The following is a 12,513-nucleotide window of genomic DNA, read 5'->3' on the forward strand; positions in this document are numbered from 1 at the left end:
CCTGTGTCTCTGCCTCTCTCTCTCTATCTCTCTCTCTCTGTGACTATCATAAATAAATAAAGAAAAAAATATTAAAAAAAAAAAAAAAAAAAAAAAAAATAATAATAAAAAATAAAAAAAACTTAATTTAAATTCAATTTAGTTAACATACAGTGTATTATTAATTTCAGTGTGACATAGGGTTCTTGTCATTTTATAGATGGAATCAGGTGAGAATCAGAACTGTGAAGTAACTCCTCAAAGTAGCAACAAGAGGATGAACCCGAGATGGAAACCAGATCTACTGACTCAAATTCTGTGGTTTCCTCATTCCCCAGGGCTTGCTCCTCCCTCCATGAATCAAGCCTAGGAAGGCAGGATAGAACTGAAAGGGAAAGGAAGAGGCAGTGTGATTTTGTGGGTTATGCTGCCCTTGTTATCCTCATCTAAGATTTTTCTGGAGTTCCTTTAATATCTAAGAAAAACCACATACGCTAAAAAAAACCCCAACCCAACAGCTTGCAGTAGCCTGAGATTCCAGAATAAATACTGAAATTGGCAGGACACATAGTATCCTTGCTCTCAATGGGTCACGTGAGGACACTGCCTAACATCCGTCATGTGTATGTCTGGGAACATACAATATTTGTGTCTCATCTAACCCCCAGATGCCTCTTTCTTGTGCCAAAAAGAACTGCTGTGTCCTACCTTTTGATCTAATCTAAAAATGTCATCAAAATCTGGCCCCAAAGACCTCTAAGTTCTTTTTAAGTGGAGGAGACTTGAGTATCCTCCCTGCCTCCTAAAAGAATGGCTCAGATGAAATCATGCCAAGTACTGAGTAAACAGGAGGGTTTTTTTTAGTGGAAACCATAATGCTATGCTGTGGCCACATTTTCACAAGACTTTGGGGGTGGGAGGGTGGTCCCTCTGCCTGATAGGCTGGAAGGCTATTTAACATTTTGTTCAGGGAAATATAGCCCAGATTCAAGAGTTAAGACCAAGTCATGAGACTCACTGGAGTCACACTCTGGCACTGGCCCCAACTGCTTCTAGGCAGCTGTGCCTTCATCTGAACAAAATCACCTAGGACATGCCCATATGGAAAAAACAAAGCAAAATGTAGCACTCCACAGAACTTTAGCATGTGGCATCTCATGAAATTGATCCTTTTTTAAAAATTTTTATTTATTTATGATAGTCACACACACACAGAGAGAGAGGCAGAGACACAGGCAGAGGGAGAAGCAGGCTCCATGCACCAGGAGCCCGATGTGGGATTCGATCCCAGGTCTCCAGGATCGTGCCCTGGGCCAAAGGCAGGCGCTAAACCGCTGCGCCACCCAGGGATCCCTATGAAATTGATCCTTAAATCCAGTTTAATATACAAATCTCTTTCCTGAAAGTGGCTTCCACCACCAATGGGGTAAAATAATAATCCATTACTCATTTTATAACCGATTACAAAATTATTGTTGAAATGAATTCTTATTCATACAGGAAGATGTTTAAGATCTAGTACTGGGTAGACAGAGGAAGATAAATATTGAATGGTATCACTTATATGTGAAGTCTAAAAAGCCAAACCAAGAGAAATAGAGAATAAGTGGTGGTTATTAGGGGGTGGAGGATGGGGGAAATGGGGAGATGTTGGTCAAAGGGTATAAACTTCCAATTATAAGATTAGTAAATTCTGGGAATCTAATGCACAACCTGGAGATTATAGGTTATAAAATTGTATCATATACTTGAAAGTTGCTAAGAGAGATCCTAAATATTTTCACCATGAACAAAAGAAACAGTATGTGAAGGAATGGAGGTGTAAGCTAATGCTGTGGTGATAATCAGTCTGCAATATATAAATGCATTAAATCAACACCTTGGATGCTTTAAATGTATATAATGTTATATGTCAATTCTATCTCAGTAAAGCTGAGGGTGAGAAAGGATGGTCAAGTGATGGCTAAGTGCAGTGTAACTGTTCAATATACACTGCTGCAGTTTAATAAAAACAAAAAAAGAAGATCAGCTATTGGATGAAGAGGTAGGTAGGTTGAAGAATAGTTTTTGTGAGAAAATATCCATCAATATATGTGGTAGGAGTCAGAGCTGGAGAAACACGCAAGATAGTGTTGATTGCTGTCTATGGGTATTGAATTTATAAATGATTTTTCTTTGTGTTTTCTGCATTTTTGCAAAATATATATATATATATATATATATATATATATATTCAGATTAAAATATTTTTAAAAGAAGAGAGTTATTTCCAGAAGTGCCTTCATACCCCAACTGTGATTTGTCACATAACCAAAATTCTGGAGAAGGCTCACTGAAACCAAGCACTGAAAAAAAAATGATGCCTAAAATAGCACCAGGTATTTTTTATTTTTTTATTTATTTTTAAAAAATGGGCTAATTTTTTTTAAAGAATTTCATCTATGCTTAGCATTACTCTGGGAGCAATAAGTATCCATTTTGATAAGGCAGCTGTGTCTGGTCTTAGAAGAGGCTGAAAAATGTTTATGATAATCAGCACCAAGTTAAGAATTAAAGTAAGAGAACAGTATTTTCACCTTTTGGTTTAAAGATCATTTTTTGAATGCCTGATCTTCTGTATTATTCTTAAATGCTTGTACTTATTTTTTAAAAACTAGATTGACAGAGGTTTCAATTTTCAAAATGTATCATACATCCAAATTGGGCTGAGAATTAGCTGCAGGGAAGGATGTTTTATCCTGCCCCAGGGAGCGTACTGGAGGGAAAATCTGAGAAAGTCACTGAAGGACTCACCTTGCCAGTAAGATCCCCTGGTACTCTTCCAGTTGTCTCATGAAACTGGGATTGGGCTTGGTCACTGTTCGCCTTTCCTTCACATAGTCATAGGCCCGGTCCAGATTCCAGCCATATTCCTTCATTGCATAGGCAATCACAGTGGAGGCTGAGCGACTCACCCCCATTTTGCAGTGCACAAGGCATTTAGATCCATGTTTCCTACATTGGGGAATTGAAATAAGTACACAATAGTGAGTATATGTTATTTTATTTATTATTATTATTTTTAAAGATTTTTTATTTTATTTAATCATGAGAGAGAGAGAGAGAGAGAGAGAGAGAGAGGCACAGGGAGAAGTGGGCTCCATGCAGGGAGCCTGACGTGGGACTCGATCCCAGGTCTCCAGGATCACACCCTGGGCTGAAGGTGGTGCTAAACCACTGAGCCACCGGGGCTGCCCTATTATTATTTTTTTTTTATTGTTAAAAATATTTGTTAGTTGTTTATTTAACAAGAGAAACTATTCCATAATCCAGTATTTGTGTTTCATAGTTCAGGAACACAGGTAAGTGACAAACTTCAATGGAACTCAATCCAAAGAAATTCTTTATATTCCAAATTTACTTTGCTCTCTGAAAGATACCAGCCTTCTTCATCTTCTCAAAATCTTTCATGGAATCAGGGCAGCCCCAGTGGCGCAGAGGTTTAGCGCCGCCTGCAGACCGGGGTGTGATCCTGGAGACCAAGGATTGAGTCCCATGTCAGGTTCCCTGCGTGGAGCCTACTTCCCTGCATGGAGCCTGCTTCTCCCTCTGCCTGTATCTCTGCCTCTCTCTCTCTCTATGTCTCTCATGAATAAATAAATAAAATCTTAAAAAAAATCTTTCATGGAATCATAATTTCTTTCTTTTCTTTTAAAGACTTATTTACTTATTTGAGAGAGAGAGAGAGAGATGGAGAGCAATAACAGGGTGGGGGGCAGAGAGGGAGGGAGAGGCAGACTCCCCATGGAGCAGGGAGCCTGATGTGGGGCTTGATCACAGGACCCCAGGATCACAACTCGAGCTGAAGGCAGACACTCAACTGACTGAGCCACCCAGGCACCCCCAAATCATAATTTCTGTAGAAATCTGCATACGCCTTCTTTCTTGGTTCGGCCACAGCAAACTTATAGAAAGCTGAAACCCCAGGGATACAGTGAATGCTCCAACAATATGAAATCTCAGACGCTTGGCCAGAAGGTCTCACATCTGAGGTTTTGTCAAAGCGCTTGAAGTCATGTAGTTATTCTCCTTAACACCTACCTACCTCAAACCCAACATCCTTCCTAACAGAAATGGACCTAGTGAGTACATTTTAAAAGCTAGGTTTTAAATGTTTCCAAGTATCCTGTTGTCCTTCCATTTTCTTTCGATCCATCCCACCTTAGTGTACTTATATACATCCATAGTTGAATGTGCAAGGAAGGGAGGCAGTTCTAGTGTACTCAAACAATATTCAATGTTAATATTAATCCTTTTAAATTCATTCAGCAAACATTTACCAGGCGATCACTGTATGTAAGATAATGTGCAAGATACTAGGAGGTAATGATGAAGTAAATTTTCCCTGAATGGTAGGGTTCAGTGGGAGAAATAATTAAAATTCAAAATGGTAATTGCAATAACAGGTGGTCACAGAGTATGAAGGGAGAATTTTTAATTTAGAGACTGGGCCCCATGTTGCAGGTTTGAAGGCCAGTACCCTTGCAGTCCCAGGGACATGTTTCAAGGCTGGCACACTTTTGAGTTACAAATGTGACGGTGATTCATCTACTTTATCCAAATGTTCTGAGTTGCTTCCAGTTCAAATTCCAATAAGAGTTGTCTCTGGAGGAAAGTACAAACCAAATGAAACTAGCCCTCCTCTTTTACTCAGACGTAGCTCAGATATCGCTTTTCACAACACCATCATCATATTTTGTCTAGGGACTGGCTCTATAATCCACGGAATTGGATGGGACAATGTGACACACCATGTGGTTTTCTCAGTGAGGAGGGTGGAATTACCTACCTGTTGTTGTTTTAATGGGGTGGAAGAAAGAGGAAGCAGAGTTACCATAAAGTGACACTAAGAAACAAACAAAACCCCATGGTCTCTATATGCCAGAACTCATTACCTTGGATATGAACATTACTCAATTATGCTATGCTAATTCTGCTAATAACACAGTGTCTGGCACAGAGTAAGCCTTCAAATATTTACTAAATGTATGAACAAATTTATGGATCTGCTGTTAGATCTGTCAGCTGTAAGTAGAAACATTTTAAAATCTGGAAAAAAGAACAGTTACTCTTGGGGCGCCAGTGTGGCTCAGTGGTTGAGTGTCTGCCTTTGGCTCAGTTTCATGGGGTCCTGGGATGGAGTCCCACATCAGGTTCCCCACAGGGAGCCTGCTTCTTCCTCTGCCTATGTCTCTGCCTCTCTCCATCTCTCATGAATGAATGGATAAATAAAATCTTAAAAAAAAAAAAAAAAGAATGGTTACTCTTTTCACTAGTATATGTGGGCTAAAAATCCTTTCTAGGTGGCTATTCCAATAAATTAAAAAAAAAAAAAGTACATTAGCCTAATAGGGGAAATCTATTCATTCACTCACTCACTGTATTATAGTAAACACGCTTCCTTCCAGAGGCTTATAATTCTTCTGCTGGAGATAGACACACATGAAAAAGTTAAGTACAATGCAAGGAAGGCATGAAGTTATGTGCCAAAATGAGTGAGCCAGATAAGTGATAGGAATTCAGAGAATGATCTCCAATAATCAAAATAGTCTCAAAAGGAAGGTAAGATTAACTTCCTACCCATCATTTAGATGCAAAATTTTGGGGTCCTTAGGTTGGTGCAGGTGTGTGTCTCTGTGTGCTTAGATGATCCCAAAGGACTAGAAACTTTTTGTGTTGTTTACAGCACCATAGGGTTTTCATTTAGACTACAGTACACAGTAACTCAGATATAAGTTCAGACATGTGCTCTATATTTTCCCATCAAGCTCTGACATCAAATTTTAGGTCTATATCTGCAGGCATGGAAGGTATTCAAAGTTAGATAATTTTAAGAAAAATACAAATATGAAATCAGCCCCTATAAAAGCATTTATTCATTTTGAATGAGGCTTTTTCAGTAGATGGCTTCTAACTCACATACTGAAGGATCTGAAGTCAGTTCAGAAAGTCCAATTTCATCTTTCAGTTTCAGCCACATACCCTCCCCTACTCTCCTGCCCCTTCCTATGCTGGGTTGTCTTAGATTAAGTTTACTATCACTTTAGGAATGCTAAACCCACCCACCCATCTGTAGATGAAGTATGGAATTCAGGGCCCTGATCAGTGTGCCATCTCAGATGCTGACCTAAACTTGCAGAAGTAGGAGAGCCTGCTTACATGTAACCTGCATGCCTCACCTTGAGCCTGAAATCAGCCTTTCCGTTCACTGGGACTAGGGCTTGCCTGAACTCTAGCCTCTTTGGCTGTGATCCTCACAATTTGCCTAGTCTTTTCCAGTCTCCCTTACTTAGGATACTAGACTCTTCCTAAATACTTGATGGACTCTGAGATAAGACATGATCTTTGGTTCAAGTCCTATTTTCAACCCTTGTTACTTAACCTCTCGGAACCTCATCTCTACAGTCTGTTCCCATCTGTACAAAAGGATGACAGTATATGCCTCTTTGGGTTCTGGAAAATATTACATGAGAGAATATGTGTAAAGTACCTGGCACACAGTAAGCATGCCATGAGTGGTATTATTGAGAACAATTTAATAATAGCCTTCAAGAATATAAAACACTATCTCAGGTGCTAGCTAGAGACTCAGAGTATGGGCTCAAAGCCAGTGTAGGAGGATTCAAGGCACCTAAGACGAAGAGCTTCTTGACTATGGAGGTCCTGAAGAAAGATGTGGAATCACTGCTGAAGGAGGACTTTGAAAACAAAAGTGCTTCTCATCTGCCAGGGATGATTTGAATGTGGTCCCATCAAAGGGGCAGCATGGCCAACATGCTCATTTATGGTTCCTTCTACTGAAGGAATATGTAGGATTGGCAAGGAAATCCCCAGGGACTTAAAAAAACAGTGCTGACGTATTAATAGTAATTAACACTAAACACTAAAGTATGGGACGCCTGGGTGGCTCAGCGGTTTAGTGCCTGCCTTCGGCCCAGGGAGTGATCAAGAGATGGGATGGAGTCCCACATCGGGTTCCCTGCATGGGGCCTGCTTCTCCCTCTGCCTCTCTCTCTCTCTGTCTCTCATAAATAAATAAATAAAATCTTTAAACAACAAAACACTAAAGTAATAGCATTAGTTTCACTAAAATGATTATCAACAGAAGGGCCAGAGAAAAATTTCCCTGTTTAGAGTACCGTTAAGAGTCAAGTAAAAGAATGAGAAAAGATTTCCAAAGCTCACTATGCTTCCCATCTTGTCTTCAGAAAGGACTCTGTATCCCAACCATCTGGAGTAATTTCTACCCTATAACTTTCAAATGTCCCCTTTGGCAATGTAGGCACTTCCTGCAGAATATCTTCCTTTGTTTCCCCTCATCTTGTGCTCAATGCAAACAGTTAACAGGAGCTTATCTTCTTCCAGGGGCTTCATCTACTCACAGGGAAAGTATGATGCCACCAACCAACTTTTCCCCAGGATTAAGGAATCTCAGTCTCCTTTTCTTCTTTACTTCCTTCTCCCAGAGTATAGACATTAAACCACCTATACCTCTCAAGCCCCAGCCATGTGCGGTGCACGAGGAACACAGGTCAGAGGATTTGTGGAACCATTACTCACTTTGCTTTAGAGATGAATTTGTAAGTGTCATTCCAGTAAGCCAGGAGATCTGTTGCCTCTTCATCATATACTCGGATGTTATGATACTCAAAGACTCCTGGGAAGAAGTTATCTATCTCTCGAGTGACATTCAAGATATACCGCACCCTGTGAGAAAACCAAGGGAAAATATGTGCTCTACTATTCAGGCTAAACCCATTCTTAGGACTGTTTTTCTTAATTAAAATTTGCTTACTTCCTAGACTGAAATTAAAAACTAAAATATTGAAAAAAAGCTAAAAAACTAAGGCACTATATACTTATTTAGTACAGAAACTACATAGCAGAATCCAGGACATATCTGGCACCAATGAATTACTAAGAGAAAAGGTGTCTACCAAGTTCAACATCTAAATTCCATTTTCAAAAAAAAAAATTCCATTTTCAGTTTATGTAGTTACACAATCTCATCTTTGACAGTCTTTCGAAAATATGTCTCGTATTTTACTTCAAAGGATCAACCCAAGGCCAATGATCTGAAAATTTCTCTTCAGTTGCTAAAATTACCAAAAACATAATTCATTCTTTGGAAGTCATTTGTATTAAATCAGACTATTAACATCTACTTCAAGAAACTAAAAACAACAAAATAGGAAAGGTCAAAATTTCCTCTTACCTTTCTAAATGCTAAATTTTGCTCTATTACTCTCTATAAACAAAAAGAAAAGCAGAATAGGTGAGGGCTGGGAAGGTCAGAGGAAAGTTGGACCTAAAACTCTCATAACTCCCTGGGCTGCCGTCCTGGCCATCACAGCAGCAGATGTACCTGCAAGTTCTCCCATACCGAGAGGATTGCAGAAAAATTTCTTCTGATATGTCTCTCACTGTACAATTTCAATAAATGCTTGAGTTCAATTTGCCAAATGCTTATCTTTTCTCAGTGCTGTGTGGACTTAGACTTCACTGGAGTTTACTCCACCAATACAACACAGACTCATGTATTTCCTCTGCAGAAGCGGTTTCCTTCTTAGAACTAACTACACACGGGGTTCTTACAAACCCAATCTCTGAAGTCAGAGAAACGACTACAAAAAGGGAGAGTCCTAGCTAACCCACTCTGTGGTTAAGGTCAAGAGACCAAAATTTTTCTTTTTTTTTTGGTTTTTGTTTTTTATGAGACCAAAATTTTTCTGAAACATGATTTGAACCTGTTTTAAATCTGCATCAAAGTCCATTACTAGAAACAATTTTTTTCTTTTTAATTTAAAAAGCAAGCACATGCAATTGTGGAAAACAGTACACAGAGTTACTTTATAATCCAGCATTTTCCTCTCCTAGGTATGAAATGAAATGAAAAATAAATCTACCCCCAAAATTGTACATGAATGGTACAGTAGTATTTATAATAGCTAAAAAGTGGAAACAATTCATATGTCCATCAACTGACAACTAAATAAACAAAATGTGGTATTTCAGACTATGGAGCATTTTTGGCAATTAAAAAAGGAATGAAGTACTAATGCATGCTACAACATTGATAAACCTTGAAAATATAACGTGAAATGGAAGAAACCATTTTTAAAAGAGCATATATTATACAATTCCATTTAAATGAAATGTCCAGAACAGATAAATCCCTAGAAATAGGAAGCAGATTAGTAGTTTCTAGAAACTGAGAGAGAAGGAAAATGGGGGTGACTGTACAGGATTTCTTTGGATTTGAAAAAACGTTCTAAATTAATTATTGTACAACTCTCTAAAAGATAATATCATTAAAGTGTACATTTTAATGGGTGAACTATATGTGACTTACACTCAAACTGTCAAAAGGAAAGCACACTTCTCTCATTTAAAATAAAAATTAAAAAAAAAAGAATAACCTCCCACCTCTAATCCCATGTTTTACTAATGGATTATGACAGAAGGCTTCTCAATCCTTTCATTATAGAACTCTAGATAACCACTACCAACTGAAATTAGCACTCCTTGAAACTTCTTTTGACATATCTTATGGAGTAGCACTTTACATGGGGTTCTGCAGTCAGTAGATTGGGTGAAAATGGCCTCACTGCCAAAATTAGACTTGAAAATCCCTTAAATGATCCAAAAGGGGCAGTGTTCATATTTTGTAACTGTAATTCTTAATCCACAAGCGTTTAAGAACCAGTGAATTTATGAAACAAGATCTAAGTAGATGTCTGAGCATCTAACTATACTGTCTTTTAAGACAAATACATCTGTGTTTTATAATTTAGCATTATAAGTAGTAAATGAGATGAACAGGTATCATCTCCAGCTGGGGTTGTAAGTTAAAGTGCATTCTAAAGTCAAAGTATATGTATGCATGATGTTATTTCAATGCGTTTGGCAAGCATTGGCTGTATAAAATCTCAGATTTCATATTAAACACTGTACCTACATGCTAGTTTCTGGCAAGTCACAGTCAATTTTTCTATCATTCCTTCACATTTACTGAGTACCTTCTTGGTATAAAGCTCTGAGCTACCCGGTGTATGGAGCCTGCTTCTCCCTCTGCCTGTGTCTCTGCCTCTCTCTCTCTCTCTCTCTGTGTGTGTGACTATCATAAATAAATAAAAAAAATTTTTTTTAAAAAGCTCTGAGCTAGGCAGACATGTTTTATACAAAACTAAGATACAGTCTCTATTTTCAAGAACTCTAGACTCAATTCTAATCAATTTAAAATGTCCAAGTTCTATTTATTTTTATATCTTAAATTAAGTAACCAGATTCACTCCCCGCTTCTTCCCACTCCAAGAACTCTTTGTATAAATTCTCTGGCTTAAGCCTTGTTCCCAGTTCATTTTAACAATTATGACATACTTTTCTTTTGAAGTAAAAGTAGGGAGTATGACTCTGATGATCATGCTAAAGATAACCAGAAGGCTGACTTACAGCTTAGAAAACAGGCAGCCAGCAACTATCCATCACTACTTCTGGATTTCAGTAGGTCTTATCACTGGCCACAATTAAGAGTTAGCATGGCTATGTTCAATGAAAAATTTAGGCATTAGCTAAGAAGTAAAAAAGGAAGAAGAATGGCAGCTTTTTGCTTGCTAAGTGTTCATGGTGATCTCAATAGCTACTATCAAACTCAATAACCATACTGTTTAGGGGCACATTTCTTAATACAAGGTAGGTATTCTTGTTCAATTTCAGAAGCTTGTCCACTTTATATTTATAACCTACTTAGACTTCAAACACCTTACTAAAAAAGGATAGGGACTGATTCTTATTCTTCCTTGGATCCCTAGTATCTAGCACTGTACCTGGCCCACAGAAGATGGTCAATAAATGTTGAATGAGCAGCTATGAACCCAACACATGCAGTTCTGTGTACTCTCACATAAAAATAGGAACCAAAGGCAAAACTATGGAGACAGTAAAAAGATCAGCGGTTGCCAGGGGTGGTAGTGGGAATAAATGGGTGGAACGGAAGATGTTTAGGATAGTAAAAAATCCTCTGTATGATACCATAAATGATGGATGCACGATAGATTTGTCCAAGGCCAAAAACTGGACACCAAGAGTGAACTATACTGTAAATATGGACTTGGTGTGATTATGATGTACCAATGTAGGTTTATCAATTATAACAAATGCACCACTCTGGTGGGGATGGTAATAATGGGGGAGGCTATGCACATATAAGGGCAGAAGTATATGGGAAATCTCTGTACCTTCTTCTCAATTTTACTGTGAACCTTAAATTGCTCTAAAAACAAACAAACAAAAAGGAATCAATAACTACATTTGTTTTAAACAGCAGGAAAGGCATGCATATTTATTTTGGAAAGCCTTTCCACCTAAACAGTATCTTTTTCTTGAGGGTTGTCTGTGTGGGAGGATGAAACAGTGGGAGAATAGCCACTTAAATTTTTATTACATTACACCTGATTAGAATCAACTTGAAGCAACTCCTAAGATTAAAGTTACTCACTGACACCTATTTGACAGGAAAAAGTAAAGAACAGTGATTTCTGTCATGGGGATGAAAGCAATTGCTCTGTGTGCTTACCCTCGGTTCTGTAAATCCTCTAAATTGGAGGCATTCCATTCTGAGCCCTGTGGAACAAAATAAAAAACAAGGTTAGGGAGTATTAGCAAATGAACAAAATACAATACTTGGAAAGGAATCCTGAGGAAAGAAGCAGAGCCAATAACATCTATCATGCTTCCTTTCTATATGTCAGGTACTTTGTACATTATCACATTTTGTTTTCGTAAGTGATAGGGTAAAAAAGTTATCTTTATTTTTACAGATAAGAAAACCAGCCCTCATAGAATTCAAATAATTTTTGCTCAAGATCACATGCTGGAAAGGTATCTTTGATCATCCTACATTCTAAGTTAAATGTCATCTGTTTTCCTTGTTATAGTATTCTGATTTCTTTCAGGACAATGTATTGTAATTTTTACTTGCATATTTATTTATGTGCTTATTTACTACTTTTCTCCTCGACTGTAATATAAGCTTCTTGAGGACAGCAACCAGGTGGGAAACAGGATATGCAAAATTTAAAGAAGGGAGAGTTGTACAGATTATCTAGAAGATATACCAATTTTTAATATTTTACCACACTTGCTTTCTCTCTCTCCTTCCAATATGTATCATACTTTTATGTCCTGAGCCATTTGAAAGTAATCTGAGCAATCATGACACTTCAATACCTGATCATATATTGATTATGAACATGAACATTCTCCTTGTTTCACTTTTACAACTAAGAGAACACTAACACAATATTCTAATACATTATCAATATTTGATTCAAAAACCGTCCTCTCAAACTATCCTTTATGTTTATCCAATCAAGAATTATACTTAAAAAAAAAAAGAATTATAATTTGCATTTAGTTGCCACGTCTTTCTCATTTAATCTGGTCTTGGACAGTCCACCTCAACTTTACATTTAGTCTACGTTTTAAATGTAGTCT

General features: G+C 37.8%; 1 protein-coding gene across 3 annotated transcripts in view; it reads right to left on the reverse strand.

The window, feature by feature from the left end:
* Positions 1 to 12,513, reverse strand: part of SSH2 (slingshot protein phosphatase 2) — a 244,035-nt gene that overhangs the window by 16,660 nt on the left and 214,862 nt on the right. For all 3 annotated transcript variants that reach the window (XM_055317858.1, XM_055317847.1, XM_055317853.1), the window contains 3 exons: positions 11,594 to 11,640; positions 7,579 to 7,725; positions 2,773 to 2,973 (listed from right to left, as the gene is read on the reverse strand). In XM_055317858.1, the coding sequence (XP_055173833.1) occupies positions 2,773 to 2,973; positions 7,579 to 7,725; positions 11,594 to 11,640 (395 nt within the window). The remainder of the gene's footprint in view (positions 1 to 2,772; positions 2,974 to 7,578; positions 7,726 to 11,593; positions 11,641 to 12,513) is intronic.

This window comes from Nyctereutes procyonoides, unplaced genomic scaffold (genome assembly GCF_905146905.1).
Source record: "Nyctereutes procyonoides isolate TBG_1078 unplaced genomic scaffold, NYPRO_anot_genome, whole genome shotgun sequence".
Classification (NCBI taxonomy): domain Eukaryota; kingdom Metazoa; phylum Chordata; class Mammalia; order Carnivora; family Canidae; genus Nyctereutes; species Nyctereutes procyonoides.